We start from the raw sequence: 17,501 nt of genomic DNA on the forward strand, positions 1-17,501 counted from the left end.
TTTTGCCGAACTACGCCAGGTTGTTAGATCTACCATGCGGTTTTAGCAGCACTTTGCGATCACTAAAACTCAGTAGAAATTTGAGTTAAAACTTCTCAGGTGCAAATAAGAATCTGCTTTATTTGTCTCTATTGATTACAATTGAGAATCATTTAAAGTATTATTCGCTAATAAGTCCAGCTAACATAGGACTCACAGAGAGGCAATCTGGAGACAATTCAACTTTCAAACAATCACAGAAATGATTTTCTTGTTTAGGCAAACAGCTCGCAATAACTTCAAAAATCAAAGTCAGAAAGTGAAATATGAAAAACAGAGAGACAGCGAATAGTTAAGTCAAAGTATAGATTGATTCATGAAAGAGAGAGAGAGAGAGAGAGAGAGAGGAAAAAGAGAGAGATGGCCGAAAATCCATCAAGGTTATACCAAATCATATCAGACTTAAGCCATCTAGCTATACCCCGATGTAATCCTAATTGATTTGGGTTAGAATCAAATAAGTTTGATTTGATATTTAATTGTCACTCATTAAAAGGCAACATTAAGCTAAAATGTATTCTTGTATGAGCTATGGAATGCGATTCAGCTTCCTTATCGCAAGCTGCTTGAACTGGATTCTTGCTAAGGACAATAGCGCCTTTAGGTTACTGTGCCGTCACCATGGAGCCTGCCCTGTCCTTGGTTTATCTTGCAAATATATTTGATAGCTGAATAAGAATGCTGTTTTAATCTATCTGTTTCTGTGTTCTGTTGAAACTATGTTTTGAAATGCCGAATGTGTGTTTTGAAATGACCTGAGGTTATGAATGAGTTTTAAAATGGTATTTAATAGACTAAGGGCTCAATGCTAAATAGCTATATTTTACCTATAGAAAATAGCTGGCTTCTACAGTCAGCCCTTTTGATAAATCGAAAGAAAAAGTGAGATATTATCACAATAAGATAAAAGACATTATTAATGCGATAGGATAGGTTAATGCGCAAAGAATAACTCATTCATATTGTCCTTGCAGTTTTAAACAATAGAGTGGATAAGCATTGCATTACAAGCATTTTAGCAATAATTATTATAATTCTTAAAGAATAATAATTAATAAATTAATCAAATTTGATACTGATTCAGTATTAATAATATGTTAATAATACAATCAAATAGTAATTTCATATATACAAATAAAATGATAAGACAGTAAAAAGTTGAGTGTATGATTTAGTAATAAATGGTAAAATGATTATCAAAGTTGATTGTGATTTCCCCTTCATTCCCCTTGGCACCCTTGCCCTCATTGATGGGTAGGGTTCTTTCGACAGTTAGGCTGGGGGAAAAGAAGTCATTGGATATTTATAGTTGACTGGTGTCAGTGGAGTATGCTCCATTGGATGAGGTTAAAGGGAAGTGAGAGAGGGAGTTGGGTCCTGTTTTTGATGGGGGGAGGGGTGTGGAGTGAGGCTCTACACAGAGTCAACTCTACCCCATGCTAGGCTCACCTTAATTCAGTTTAAGGTGGTGCATAGGGTACATCTGACCAGGGTACGGATAAGTGGGCTCTTTCTGGAGTTAGTGGATAGCTGTGAGCATATGTTCCGGTCTTGCGCTAAACTTGCTAAACTTGTGAGGTTTTGAGTCTCCTGCTTCAGCAACATGTCAGGAATTCTTGGGATTGAGTTGGAGCCTTTCCCCTTGGTGGCCATCTTTGGGGTTTCAGACTCGCTGGAGCTGCAGACACGGATGAAGCCAGATGTACTGGCCTTCTCCTCGCTGATAGCCCGGAGGCGAGTTCTGCTTGGGAGGAGGACTCTAGTTCCACCCAGTGATACAAAATAGTTAAGTGACCTTATAGAGTTCTTGCACTTAACAAAGGTCACATATATCATGAGGTGTTTGGCAGAAGCGTTCTATTCGATGTGGCAGCTGTTCATTTCCTATTTCAGGGAGCTGGTCACTGTCAGAATTTGGGAGGAGGAGTCGGGATTAGTATTGGGTTTTTGTCTTGGTTGTTTTTCTTTGTGGGGTGAGGGATGGTGGTGGTGTCTAGAATTGTAATTGTACCTGTTGTGTAATATGGTTTTTACAGTGTTATATTGAAAACATTTTCTTAATAAAATATTTTTTTTAAATAGTGATACAATATTGGTATTAGGAAGTGGGAGCAGGAGTGGCCATTTGGCCCCTCGAGCCTGCTCTGGCATTCAACTAGATCATGGCTGATTTACCATCTCAGGTCATTTTGCCACACGGAACTCTGCCAACTATGGCAAGGTCTGTAAGACATAACGGGCTACAAGATGAAGGCATGTAAAATCACCGGCTCCAATGCACCCCTCCCTAATGAGCTCAACGTATTCTATGCCCGCTTTGAACAAGAGGTCAACGAGAGCAAGCCCTCCACCCCAGAAGCCTCGGATGAACTTGTATCCGATGTCACCATTGCAGACGTGAGAGCAGCCTTCTCGAAGGTCAACCCTCGGAAAGCCATTGGCCCGGATGGGGTACCCGGACGGGCACTCAGGTCTTGCGCGGAGCAGCTGGCGGGAGTATTCGCAGATGTCTTCAACCTGTCTTTACAACAACATGAGGTCCCAATCTGCTTCAAGAAGACAATCATCATCCCTGTACCAAAAAAGCCAAGCAGCATGCCTTAATGACTATCGTCCAGTGGCTCTGACATCCATCATAATGAAGTGCTTCGAAAGGTTCGTCATGGCACAAATTAACTCCAGACTCCCGGATTGCCTTGATCCACTTTCGCCTAGCGCTGCAACAGGTCCACAACAGACGCCATCTCTATGGCCCTGCACTCTACCCTGGAACACCTAGATAACAAAGGCTCCTATGTCAGACTCCTATTTATCGACTACAGCACAGCCTTCAACACCATCATTCCTATGAATCTTATCTCCAAACTCCGTGGCCTTGGCCTCGGCTCCTCCCTCTGCGACTGGATCCTGAACTTTCTGACCCACAGGCCACAGTCAGTAAGGATAGGCAACAAAACCTCCTCCACGATCAACCTCAACACCAGTGCCCCACAAGGCTGTGTCCTCAGCCCCCTATTATACTCCTTGTACACCTATGACTGTGTGGCCAAATTCCCCTCCAACTCGATTTTCAAATTTGCTGATGACACCACAGTAGTGGGTCGGATTTCAAACAATGATGGGACAGAGTACAGGAATGAGATAGAGAATCTGGTGAACTGATGCGACGATAATAATCTCTCCCTCAATGTCAACAAAACGAAGGAGGTTGTCATCGACTTCAGGAGGCGTAGTGGAGTACATGCCCCTGTCTCCATCAATGGAACGAAGTAGAAAGGGTTGAGAGCTTCAAATTTTTAGGTGTCCAGATCAGCAACAACATGTCCTGGTCCCCCCATGCCGACACTATAGATAAGAAAGCCCACCAACGACTCTACTTTCTCAGAAGACTAAGGAAATTTGGCATGTCACCTACGACTCTCACCAACTTCTACAGATGCACCATAAAAAGCATTCTTTCTGGATGTATCACAGCTTGGTATGGATCCTGCTCTGCCCAAGACCGCAGGAAATTACAAAAGGTTGTGAATGTAGCCCAATCCATCACACAAACCAGCCTCCCATCCATCAACTCGGCCTACAATTCCCACTGCCTCGGAAAGGCAGCCAGCATAATTAAGTACCCCACACACCCCAGACATACTCTCTTCCACCTTCTTCCATCTGGAAAAAGATACCAAAGTTTGAGGTCATGTACCAACCCACTCAAAAGAACAGCTTCATCCCTACTGCCATTAGACTTTTGAATGGACCTACCTCGTATTCAGTTGATCTTTTCTCTACACCTTGCTATAACTGTAACGTTTTATTCTGCAGTCCCTCCTTCCTTCCCTGTGTACAGTATGCATGTTTGTACAGCATGCAAGAAACAATACTTTTCACTGTATACCAATATATGTGATAATATTAAATTAAATCAAATTTTCCTGCACGATCCCCAAATCCCTTGATATTTATGAGGACGTGTGGGACCTAATGAAAATCTTCTGAAAAACCAAATAATCGCATCCACTGGTTCCCCCGATCTATTTTGCTGGTTTCTGCCTCAAATAACTCTTAAAACAGGTTTGTCAAACATGCTTTCCCTTGCATATATCCAAGTTGATATTGTTCCGATAAATGGTGCTGTGAGAGTTATGCTCCCTGCCCAATAGGTAGAGTGGGGCTCAGCTAGTTGACATTGATACTGAACTCGTCCACTTGTTAATTTTAGAAGCAGGACGACTCTCTGTTGACTTGTCACCAGCAGGAGCATCTCCAGTGTGGCATCACTTGATCAGAGAGGGACCATTCCTTATGTTGACGCTATTCCTGCACAGCCTCCATTGATATAGGTCCCTTTCTTTGTCGCCTGTGTCTGCAGTGTGCCTCGATGCTGCAGATGCGTCTTTGAAAATTACAAGGTGCTGGCTCTTTAGCTGCCTGCCACCATTAATTGAATGATCAGCTCCCCCAATTGCTGCCCGTTAACTGCCTTTTGTAAAATCCCTGAGCAAGTCCCAATTACCTCTTGTGCGCGCCTCTGACTCAAATATGAAATTCACCACCCACCCTCGCATGCCGCCCGACATCAGGTTATCCAACCTACTGCCAAAATTCAGCCCATTAACTCTCACCAATGATACTGCCTGGAGTGCTGAGTAATTCCAGTATTTTATAGTACAAAGTTTAATTTGAGGCGTATTTTCATAGTTTGTGTACAGTTTGCTGTCAGGAGTGATGCATGGTACAATGTTTGGTCATTTCTTCCGAAAGCAAATTCACATGTTTGCTTCTAATACTTAAAAACATTTTAATTGCAGAAGCCACAGAGGCAATTATGAAGGGAACCAGCAGTAAACAATGTTCAGTAGAAAAGATTCAGCAGGTGATTACTGAGGGGAGGGTTCCTTAAATTCTGTTCCTGCTCCCAAGGGGTGCCTGTGTGATCACCCCATTCGCAGTCACTAACCCATTGGTACTCCTCTCTGCCCCATCAATCTCTTATTGGTGTCTTTGTGGTCTTGATTTCTCGCACAAAGGCTTGTTGTGGACAGCTCCTGTATGTATAATTAGCAGTGGTGGGGTGCTGCCAGTCGTTCCTTCAAATGAAAATGCAATAGCTTCCTCCGTGACAGGTGTCACCATGTTGCACATTGTGGTGTGCTGGATTGAACGTCAAAGGCACATGTTGAATTTTGGATCATCTGTGTGTGTGTGTTTGTGGCGTGTGTGTATTTATTATATATGGTGCCAGAACCAATATATATTTTATATATATTTGATGGTGCAGGTCTATCAAAGAGTGCTTTGTCATCTCTTCCCTTCCCCCTCCTTCTTTTCTCCCCCTCTTCATCCTTCCGCTTCACTCTTTTTTTCCTCTCCTCCTTTATTTCTCCCCCGGAATTTTAATCCTCCTTTACTTTCACACCCCTCCCACCACCTCAACGACTCGGATTTGCACCACCTGCCCCTCCTACTCCACTCTTTTTTTGATGTATCTTTAGCTGTCCCTCACCAAACATGTTTGCTGGTGTCCCTTGACCCTGAAACCCTGCTTGATCTGAAGATTTCACTTTGTGTTGACTCACTTTGTAAAAACGCCATCTGGCAGACCTAGCTGATATAAAAACGGTATCAAAGGTGGGTAAATGGAATTGAGCTACAGATCAGCTATGATCTGATTAAATTATAGAACTGGTTCAATGGCTGAATGCCCTTTTTTGTTCCTATGTTGGCTGAGTTCCGTTTAGGGAGCCACACAGTGAAACTCAGTACACCACATTGAGGGGGTTATGTCCAGTTAATAGGTGGTGGGAACCTTAGCATTCTCATTTTCCCATCATCTTTTCAATCCACTCACTTAAAGTGTGTTCTTTTCCTTTTTCCACACTGTGCTGACAATGCTAACTTTAGCTGCTCACCTTCCTGCAATTAAAAGCCTGGAAAATTAACATCAGTCCCCAGGGCAGGTGCAATGGCCTCTTCCCCCCCCCCCCCCCCCAAAACAATTATTTGATCAAAAATCCAGTCAAGTGAGCTTCCACTATTTTTAAATAAGTAATGTTGCTAATGGGATAGATGTGGGATAACACCCTAGATTTTCTTCAAAATAGTGCCATAGGTTCTTTTACATTAACATGAGAGGATAGACAGGGTCTTGATTTAGCAAATCATTAGAAAGATGGGTGAGAGATGAGAGAAAGTAATGCCCCATATTTCATCCCTCATTTTAAGAGTCAGCGTCCGTATTGGCTCTCTTTATGTCAAATTAGAAAATGGGGAAGTAAGTAGGGTATGATGTGCAATAACTGTAACTGATATCAGAAAATAATTCACGAACAGCAGTCACATTAACCGCGAACGATTGCCGGTTTCCGAGATCAAACCAAAATGATACAAAATGCATTTGTGACTTAGTAACAATAGTACTAAAATACTTTAAATTAGTTCGTACTAATTGGTGCACTTGTCTTTTGAACATGGGTAAAATTGTCCCATAAAAATAGCAGAGTCATTTAAAAAAAAAAAAAAATTTTATTCTCCTTTTTCACATTTTCTCCCAAATTTACACCCACCAACAATAAATAATAATCAGTAACAAATTTGTCAATCCCCATATCAATAACAACGATCCCATCCTCCCACCAAACCTTCACACAAACAAATGACAAAAAGGAATTAGGGATCACCCATAGTCACCATCAACACACACTGCCCCCCTCCCCTCAACCTTCCCACCCACACGCCCCAACTAATGTTCGCTGTTATCCAGTTATTGAAAGTGCACAATGAATAATGCCCATGAATTGTAGAACCCCTCCATCCTTCCCCTCAGTTCAAACTTAACCTTCTCTAAAGTCAAGAATTCCAACAGGTCACCCCGCCATGCCAGGGCACAGGGTGGAGAGGCTGCCCTCCGACCCATCAGGATCCGCCTTCAGGCGATCAACGAGGAGAAGGCTACAACATCTGCCTCCGCACCCGTTTCGAACCCTGGCTGGTCCGACACCCGAATATGGCCTCCCGGGTGCAGTTTCACATGCACCACTTTAGAAATTACCCTAAAAATCTCCTTCCAGTAATCCTCTAGCTTTGGACAGGACCAAAACATATGAACGTGATTAGCACCAACCTCCCCCCCCCCCCCAATTACGTTCACACACATCTTCTACTCCTTCAAAGAATCGGCTCAGCCTTGCCCTCGTGAGAGGTGCTCTGTATACCACCTTCAGCTGTATCAGCCCCAACCTCGCACACAAGGTGGAGGCATTCACTCTCCGCAGCAGCTCACACCAGAACCCCTCCTCCATATCCTCTCCCAACTCTTCCTCCCACTTTGCTTTGATTCCTTCCAGTGGTGCCTTCTCCTCAACCAAAATAGCTCCGTAAACTGCTGACACTACGCCCTTCTCCAGTCCCCCTGTCGTCAGCAGCTCCTCCAGTAATGTGGAGGCCGGCTCCACCGGGATGCTCTGTATCTCCTTTCTGGCAAAATCTCGAACCTGCATGTATCTAAACATTTCCCCTGCTCCAGCCCATACTTCGCTTCCATCTCCTTTAATCCTGCAAACTGACCCCTAAGAAACAAATCTTTTAATGTCTTAATCCCCTTCTCCCATTTCCAAAAATTTCCATCCCACCTCCCTGGCTCAAATCTGTGGTTCCCCCGAATCGGCATTTTCCTTGACCCTGTCCACAACCTAAAGTGTTGGCGAAAGTGCCTCCAAATTCTCAATGAAGCTATTATTACCGGACTCCCTGAGTATTTCCCCGGGGCTACCGGGAGCGGCGCTGTTGCTAGTGCTTTCAATCCCGACCCCCTGCACAATCTCTCCTCCATTCTGACCCACTGGGAATCATAGCAGAGTCATTTATAACCCTAAAAGTGGAAACTCGGTTGGTGGACAGTTAAAATCATTTAAGGTAGTTAACAGATTGGCAAGGTGCTAGGAACTCTCTGCACTTTTGAGCAGGCAGCACAGAAACCCATCCAATGTTAATGGGTTCCTCCTTTACGGATGGTTACGTTATATCCCGAAGGCACTTTTTAAAAGCTATATATTTTAATTCAAATCAGGGCATAAATAACAACATACAAACAATCAATCAGTAACAAAATATAATCCCACTAATTTGACACTTTTCCCATTTTTCTCTCCTAAACTCCACCCATCCCCTCCCCTCCCTTCCCCCCACATCCCCCCCCCCCCCAAACCCCTTCCGCCTATCTGCTAGCAACAAGCAGATCCATAAACAAAGACAAGAACAACATCTATCTCATCCAGAGCCCCATTGGGGCCCCAAAGGGCAAACTTAATCTTCTCCAGTTTAAAGAATTCCGCAACATCTCCCATCCATGCCGACCTCCATTCCAATGAATTTCACCCCCGGGCGATCACTGTGGCGAAGGTCACCGTATGGATCCCCTTCCCCTCCATCAGCCACGGCACTTCCAGCACCCCAAACATTGCATCAAGAGGACCCGGTAACATCTCCACCACCCCCCCCCCCAAGTTTTGCTAGTGTCTCAAACACCGAGCTCCAGAACCCAACTAACCATGGACATGACCAGAACATGTGGACAGGGTTAGCTGGTCCCCCTCTACACCTTTCACACCTATCCTCTGATTTGTTATGTTGTATGTGTGACATAAGCGGCTTCCTTGTGGTGGACTTGACAAATGAAGATTCAGCCGTGGAGATAACTTCAACACGTTTATTAAACTATTTACACTTCTATTACTCGGGTTCGACACTACTGCTAATCCTACTATCGCTACCCAGACTGACTAACCAACTGCTGCAATCCATGTGGTGGGTGTAATATTGAATCAACCCTGTGTCTGTACTCACTGACTGTCTCCACTGGAAAGAAGCAGATCATGTGTGTGGTGTCCTTTATATATGGGTTGGTGTAATGCTCCCCTGTGGTCGTGTCACCTCGTTGTGTATCATGAATGTCTATTGGTCGTGTCCTATCTACTTGATCTATTTGTTGAGTGTGTGTGTGTGATGTTTCTGGTGCTCCCTCTAGTGTCTAGCTAGCCTACATGTATTTACATTGACGCACATCACCACATCCTCTAGCCCTACGAAGAAGCCATTCACTCGTGCACGTGTCCTATGGGCCCTATTGCAAGCTTACCTTTTAAGAACAAGTCCTTAACCTAATCTGCTTCAGCAAGTGAGTTGGTTTCTTTTTCGCTTTGTTATCCACCTTCCCAAAATCTGTCTGGAGTTCAAATCGGGTCTATTGCTTTGTAATTGTCATGAAAAAAATGAATTTCAGTTCATTCAGAAAATACAGCAAAAGGAGGGAGAAGTAGCCATGATTGTGTGTGCCTGTACATTTCGGCTTCATAATGAGTATTAGATATTTGCTGTATTTTAAAATGTGCAAAAGTTATTCAAAATTTTAATGTTGGAGAACTTTGAAAGTCATAAGTTGTGAATTTGAGTAGGTTCGTTCAGAGTGTGTTTATTTCTCAAGGCTAATAATCTGGTGTTCAGCTACAATTTTGATAATTCAAGCTTATGCTGATGAAGAGATGCACACTTCCACACTCTGCATTCACAATAAAATCCTGCACATGTAAAAGTGTCAAGAAACACCGGATAATTATTTTTAGTATGGAAACCTCTAATAATATTTCCAATTTTGTGTCTTTCAGATCGCTTGGCTAATCCTCCTCAGAATCATTCAATGCTCAGAACACCTCCACCTGCAATGACACATACCCATACTCTAAACCACCCTCATGCCACCTCAGTTAACTCATTGAATAGGGGGAACTTCACGACACGTAGTAACCCCAGTCCCAGTCCAGCCGATCTCCCACCCCCTCCAGAACCACCTCCCAGCATACAAGAGCCTGCGCACATGCAGGACAACTGGCTACTCAACAGTAACATCCCCCTGGAGACCAGGTAGGCTTCTTGCATTGCTAACATACTGTGACCTAAACTGTTGTGGCTGTTTACTGCCAGTACTCTAGAAAATATGAGAACGGAAGTCTGTAAATATAAAATTGTAGAATCTTTCTGTGCCATGTTGTTGAAAATCTATTTAAATTGTTAAGAGAAAAACAGAATTTGAATGTTTTCTAAGTGATACTTCATGTTCATATAATGGCCTGGAGTTTTTAAATAGGAGTGTAATTGCGATCATGCATAGGGCACTGCATCAGTTTTGTGAAGATGAAGTTACGCCAAGCATAAAATCTCCCATTAATCAGTGCAAACAAACTACCTTATCAACCATAGTCAACTGTAAACGAATTAAATTGAAAAGGTGAAAAGTAATTGCTGAAACTGAAGCACCAGGTGAGCCAATGGCATCAGTTGTCTGTTGGTCACAGGTCTCTCATAGCAAGAGCAGATCAACTGATAGGATTTGAACGCATGTGAATTGAACTTAAAATAGTTGTTTTATCTGTATGCAAAATAAGCATAGGGAGAGTTCAAATGACTGCAGGACACCAACAATTAATTAATGTGACCCCAGGTACCTGTGCACGCAAAATTCTAATCCAAGTGCAGTGGAAAAAACATGCCCTGCTAACCTGGGGACATGAACAGCTTTGAAGATGAGGAATGCACTGAGTGTAATAATTTGTGAACCAGCATAAAATATGGTAGATTCACAAGCATATGTGGTGACGGGGGTAACTCACTTATGTTTTAAGTTCAGCAATTGTTTGCACTATTTCAGTGGATTCGGCCCAGATTGTGTTGATATCCGGGCGGGGAATATGTAGATACTCCAGGCCAATGGTGATGGATTTAGGGTTCATTCATTTGAAGTGATTTTATCTTAACCATTTACATTATACCTTAAACCTATTAAACTGCTGATCTGAATAGCATGATTTAAAAAGGACATCAGTAGATTCTCTGCCACTTCTACTCAAACCATTACACTGATGTCTGATTTTTAATTTGTCGGCCATTTTGCTGATTTTGATTTTTGCTGTCTCCATTCACTATTTTAAACATATGCAACTCATTGGCTTCATTCATATTTCCATCTGAATGTAGAAATATAGCAAAGCAGACATTCCTAGAGACTTTGCAGGACAACCTAATTGAGATGGACGTTTTTTCCTCTGCTCGACATGAAGGTGGTTACAATGATGGGTATGTGATGCTTCTTGCTGGGAATAATGACTTCTTTGCTCAATTCTTCCTAGTTGAAAACTCAATTTACGATGTCCTCTTCAAATGTTTGCAGGATATCAGTGTTTATCAGACAATGATAAACTGCTATTATCTAAAGTATTATTTTGTTGAATGTAACAGCTTTTGTTCTAATCACTTGTCTGATACCAACTAAAATCTGTCTTTGCTTTTAGTGCTAAACAATTGTGTTCAGGAATTTGAATATTTTACTGATTTATTCAGATTTATCTATTATGCTGGGTGTTAGCTCAAACTGTGTGGACCTGGCAAGAAATGATAACTGCAGTGCAAATATGTCTAATTGCACATTCGTGTTTGTGAGTAGAAAGATCTCAGTTAATTTGGCCTGATTGTAATTCTTTTCTGCTGAGTTTCTGTTATAGTTTCTTTCATAACCCAACTTTGCTGACATTATTTGCTGACTTTTGCCTAAATATATGTGGAGTTTTAAAATCCAAATTGCAACCCAATTTAGCTCTGGTGAGAAAAAACAATGTAACCCCCAGTGAAATATAGTTAAACCTCTTTTGTTGACATCAAAAATAGCTATAATTTTTTTTAACACATTGTCACACTTCAAGCACACTGAATACTGACTTGCACATTTGCACAAAATGTATAAAAAGGTTTTATATAATGTGACAGAAACAATATTTCATATGGCAGTTGTAAAGCACACAGGCCTCACCCCTGTGGTTTTAAGACATTTTCTGAGCCCTTAGATTATGTTACCTCTCTCCTAAGTATCCCATTAATCTCTATTTCCTCACCAGTATATTGAAGCCTGGGGGTTTTTTTGTCTCCTGACTGCCACTTCCAGCTGATCATAACTTATTCTGAATTTTTGAGTCTTTACAATTTATTTTTTGAACTGTTTTTTAAAACTGGTGCTGTCCTGTTTTTAATGCACTGTTGCACGATGTTGCCATTTTCCTGTCAATTTAAGTTCTTTTCACCTTGACTTAAATTAAAGAACGTATACCCCTCTATTCTACAGCTTATTTGATGACATGACCCAGATGTTCGATTGAAGATTTGAAAAAAAATCACATTTTTCTTTTCCGATTTATAATTCACATTCTTCTGATCTCTGGAGTATGGCATCTAGGTTGCAGAGATGTTCTTCCTCATTCTTCCCAGTAACCAAAATGTCATCCGGGTAACACTGGACTCTGTCTAATCCACTTAAGATTTGGTCCATAGCTCGTTGTAACACTGGGATAATGATATGTATATTGACTGGGATGTAAAGTGTTAACAAGTTAACGATAATGTTTCTTACAACTAGAGGGAACCACAGAACATTCATATATATCATGTGACTCAGGAATTCTGGGATTAGAAGATGAATAGTTGATTAGGAGTTAAGTGTTCGAAGAGAGCTGGATAAGATAGTCAGGCATAGAGAGCAACTGTAAACTTGAGAGTTCTGTAAGTTAGAGATAGGATAGTTTCATATAATAACCTTCCACTTTAGGAATGTGAATTAATCTTGGTTAGTAATGTAATAAATTTATAGTTTTGTTCATTTCCAAAGCTTTGTGTTCTTTATTCAACACTATGCATCCGAGCCATCCAGGTAAACCAGAATAGAGAGTACAACAACTGGCAGTTAAGTGATGACAACTGGTAATTGTTTGAATCAAATTAACCCTTGTGTGTCACAATCATCAAGAACTGTTGTGAATCCAGATCCACATTCCTTTGAAGATGCACTTGACTGAGATTAACTTTGCTGAAGTGTTGATCTCTAGCCAACCCAGAGAATAGGTCATCAATCAGGGATGGAGAGTACTGCTCTGCAAACAGTACAGGATTAATAGTGACTTTAAAATCACCACAAATGCGTACAAATCTGTCTTTTGCATCACGGGTACGATCAGCATGGCCTAATCACTCATGTTAGCAGGTCCAAGGACTCCTGTTCTGACCAGCCATTCTAATTATGCCTCTACATTGGGTCTGATTGCATATGGCACTGACCTAGCCTTTTAACGTCTCACCTGACTTTCTTCCTCGATCTTCATCTTTCATGAGATATCCTTCATGCTTCTTAGCTTACTGTTGAAACCAATGGCATGTTTCGTCAAGGTTTTGGGTAGGCCTGATTCGGAATCTGTCATAGCTTTACCTTGGCCCAATTTAATCTGATCATTTCCATCCATGTTCTTCCCATTAGTGTTGGATAATTTCCTTTCACTATGTGCTAGGACAAATCTGCCATCTGTCCATTTAATTGCACTGCTTTATCAATAAGGCCTCTCAGCAGAACCACTTCTCCAGTGTAGGTTTTTAATGCTATCTTCAAGGGTTGCAGAGCAATATGTCGGAGCTTTTATCATTAAACAGTTGCTGGCACCAGTGAGTTGACTGCCCCAGTGTCCAACTCCATCTTCACTGGCTGACTGCCAGTAATGGAGTGACTAAATATCGGTTTGTTGCACCAGCAAACTGGTATCTTTAATGACAATTTGTCTTCGGACTGTGAATCGAGTTCCTTCTCATGTCTTTTTTGTACCATGGGGAAACTTTTTCCTTGATTCAGCTTGCCATTTGTTTTTGTCAGCTCTTGCTTCCTGCAACTTTTTCCTGAACCTTGTTCCTTTTTCCAATGAGCACGTGCAATGTGGCCCTCTCTGCCACAATTTCTGTACATGATGTCTTTGCACCACAAATCTGCTGCTGAGTGCCTGGTTTTTGCACACCTATGGCAAGTGCAAGTCTGTGTTTGTGTTCGAGTTTCAGCCAACATCTTGTGAATTCTTGTGCTCGAACTCAACCGTTGAGCTTCTTTAGCTGCTAATTCCACGAATACAGCAACTTCCAAAGCTTTCTTTAAGGTCATGTTACTTTTGGTTAACAATTGCTTTTGGATAGCTTCACTCCCTAAACCACAGGCTAATCTATCCCTAATGGTATCAATTAACACATCCAAAATTCAGTGTTCAGTCAGTCATTTTAGGGTAATTACAAACTGTGTAATAGACTCACCCGCTTCTTGGGAGCTAACGTTTCAAGTCTGGATGGCTCTTTGGCAAAGTTGCTTTGATAAATAGCCATCCATTCAAGAAACATTAGCTCCCTTCTCTCTCCACAGATGCTGTCAACACCTGCTGAGATTGCCCAGTATTTTCAGGTTTTGTGTTGGATTCCTGCATCCACAGTAATTTACTTTCACTTTCCTCTTGGCTGCACTTAGAAATCTAAAGCTTTCTGCCATGACTTAATGTTTTGGTGAATTTCTGGCCCTGCAAAATGTCCACAACTTCATTGCATTGTTTTGTGCCTGGCTTTTCAGGCTGTACCAGGCTCCTAAGAAATTTAAATATTCCCCCCCCCCATTATGCTAAGGAACGTTGGGGATCTCATATTGGACTCAAACACACCACCAAACCAAGCCCTTTGACCTCAATTGTTCATCAGCTTGAGAGCCTGGCACTGATGTCCTACTTGCATCCTCATGTTTCACCAATTCAAAAGAAGTTGCTTGTTTAAAATGCACTCAACGTCAGCTTTCATGCCATTGTATAGATTTTTTAAATATATATTTTATTGGAGGTATTTTCAAATATATACAGAGCAGAAAGGAGGAAACATCAACAGTGAACCATATACAATTAACACTATTCCCCATACCGTCCCGTCTTTTTACACCCAGTCCCCTCCGCAAACCCAAAGTACAAAGAGCCCCTCCCGCTGACATGTTAATGCCCCTTACAGAAGTTACTGACCAGCCTCCATGTTATAGAGAACCCCTCCTCCGCTCCGAGTTCCGGCAGCACAGCAAGATCCACTTCCGGGTTATTAGGGAGGCTAAGGCTACCTCGTCAGCCTCTCTCCCCACCTGCACTCCTGGATCCTCCGACACCCCAAATATCGCCACCCACATGCTTGCTGCCATCTTCACTCCCAAAATTTTCGACATTGCATCAGCAAACTCTTTCCAGAAACCCTCCAAGCTTGGAAATGCTCAAAACATATGGGCATGGTTCGCCAACCCCCCTGCACACCGCCCACACTTATCTTCCACCCCTGGAAAAAACAGCTCATACTACACCCTGTAATTTGAGCCCTATGCACCACTTTAAACTGTATGAGACTCAGTCTTGCACACGACAGGGATGAGTTTATCCTCCGCATAGCCTCACTCCCCACCCCAACTTGCATTGCTCCTCTCAACTCCTCCTCCCACTTGCGCTGGACCACCTCCACCAGGGCGCCCTACCTATTCTTCAACTCCCCAAATATATCTGACACCCTGTCCTTGCCCTTCTCATCCTCGGAAAGCAGCTTGTCCTGTAGCGCTGGAGCTGGCAGCTGCAGAAACAAACCTACCTCTTTCCTCAAGAAATCCCTCACAAGCGGGTACCTGAACCATTCCCCATCGGCAGTGAGTACACCTCCACAAGCTCCTCCAATTCCCTGAAGTTACCCCCTCATCTCGTCTGGCTTGTTGATGGAGATCTCCTGGCTAATGTATGTGACCCACAATCCGGCTGGGTACAGCACCCAGAACAGGACCACTTTGACCCTGTTGAACCCAGCCAGACGCTTAGCCAGCTCCGCACCCAGATCCTGATAGACCCAAATCACATTTCCTTCCCAGGTGCACTTCCACATCTCCTTGGCCCATCGCAGAATCTTCTCCTTGTCCAGATATCTGCAATTGTACCACCATCGCTCTCAGCTGCTCCTCCGCCTTCAGCTTTCTCCTCAGCGACCTATGCGCTCGATCCACCTCAGGGTGGGGGATTGGTCAAAGTCCCATTCCCCCACCAGCTTCCCTAGCATGTTTGCTACATACATCGTGGCCTGCGTTCCCTCAATGCCTTCGGGCAACCTCACTATCCGGTCTGAGTGTTGCCCCATAACCATTGCACTCCTTGGAGCAGTTTTTTGTGCTTTCAGCTAAAGATTGGTGTCTTGACAGGACAGCTAAGAATCTTAAATACTTCAGTGCGGCTATAACCCCAAGCAAGTTTAAAGTTGTCGGTCATCAGAGGCAAATTCCTATTGTGAGTACACTTCTACCTGAATTCCGAAAAAAAAAAAAATTTATATGACGGATTACTTGGACTAAGTATGGTTTTCCTTGTTCTCGGAACAAAGCACAATGCTCCAATTGGACCTTTCCTTCCTTCTAATGTGGTGTCGCAAAAGCTATTTCCATGTGCTTGCTGGGTTTCAGTATTGTTTCATTCCTGCAAAATCACGGTGACTATTGGTCAAAATCAGATAAACAGCAGGGGTTTGTCAGGGCATGCCTAAAGAAGGTGTGTGCACGATCGGATGTGAGACCCGCTTCCGTCTGCGATCACGTTGTTGATCTGGTATTACACTGGCTGGCCAATTAATGGCCATCCAATTTGGAATGCGCTCTGTGGAAGGCTCAGCACTGTGAGAGGGTAGAAGGAATGTGGAGGCCGGTGCTTCCAGTGTGCTGCCTCAGATGGACAGCTACTGCAAAGCTACCTGAGGGAGCTGATAAACGGGACAAGTGTGCCACGAGTATCTGGACAGTACAGTCATACTTCAGTCCCCAGACACGTTTGTTAATTTATTTGAGCCCTGACTTTTCACCTTGCCCTAAATGTAAAGGCCGCCTTGTCAATCAGCCAATCAACTTAAAATCCCAGTCAATTGCTGGGTAATTAATTTAAATTGACTTCTTGATTGCCAGCAGGCGCATTTGTAACTCCCGCACGTGCTGACCGAAATATTACACAAGGGCAGGATGACGTCAGGAAGCAATCAGAGCAGGCAAAGGTTTATGGGTGAGGAAATGATGGTCAAAACGATTGAAGGTGAGGCTGACCTTGACACCCCTGGTATGACTCTGATATCTGGGAGAGTTGTCACAAGATTTAATTGATCTAAATACATAGACGCAGACATCGGGTGAGCATATGGAGTGTAGTACTATTCAGTGGAGAAGATGTGTGGAAAGATCAGTTCAGTCCATAAGAGGGCCATTCAGGAGTCTGGTAACAGTGGGGAAGAAGTTGTTTTTGAACCTGTTATGTGTGTTCTCAGACTTTTGTATCTCCTGCCCGATGCAATTGGTTGCCAGAGGTTCAGTCTGAAAGACAATAATTCACTGTAGCTCACTTGGGGTATTTTGTTTTAACTTAAAGCACTGTTTTCTGTGTTCTGCTTCCTTTAAAAAAAGATTTGCAGCACCTTTGCTTTTTTTCAACTTGAGTTATTTTTTTAAAACCATTAGATCACCATCCCACCATGGTGGGATTTGAACCCAGGGCCGCAGATCTTTCCCTGGGTCTCTGGATTACTAATACCACTGG

The 17,501-nt window shown here is 42.8% G+C and overlaps 1 protein-coding gene across 11 annotated transcripts in view; it reads left to right on the forward strand.

The window, feature by feature from the left end:
• Window positions 1-17,501, forward strand: part of tenm4 (teneurin transmembrane protein 4) — a 3,407,721-nt gene that overhangs the window by 3,096,168 nt on the left and 294,052 nt on the right. For all 11 annotated transcript variants that reach the window (XM_072476554.1, XM_072476555.1, XM_072476556.1 and 8 more), the window contains 2 exons: window positions 9,693-9,948; window positions 11,059-11,157. In XM_072476554.1, coding sequence (XP_072332655.1) covers window positions 9,693-9,948; window positions 11,059-11,157 — 355 coding nt within the window. The remainder of the gene's footprint in view (window positions 1-9,692; window positions 9,949-11,058; window positions 11,158-17,501) is intronic.

This window comes from Scyliorhinus torazame, chromosome 15 (assembly GCF_047496885.1).
Source record: "Scyliorhinus torazame isolate Kashiwa2021f chromosome 15, sScyTor2.1, whole genome shotgun sequence".
Taxonomy (NCBI): Eukaryota; Metazoa; Chordata; class Chondrichthyes; order Carcharhiniformes; family Scyliorhinidae; genus Scyliorhinus; species Scyliorhinus torazame.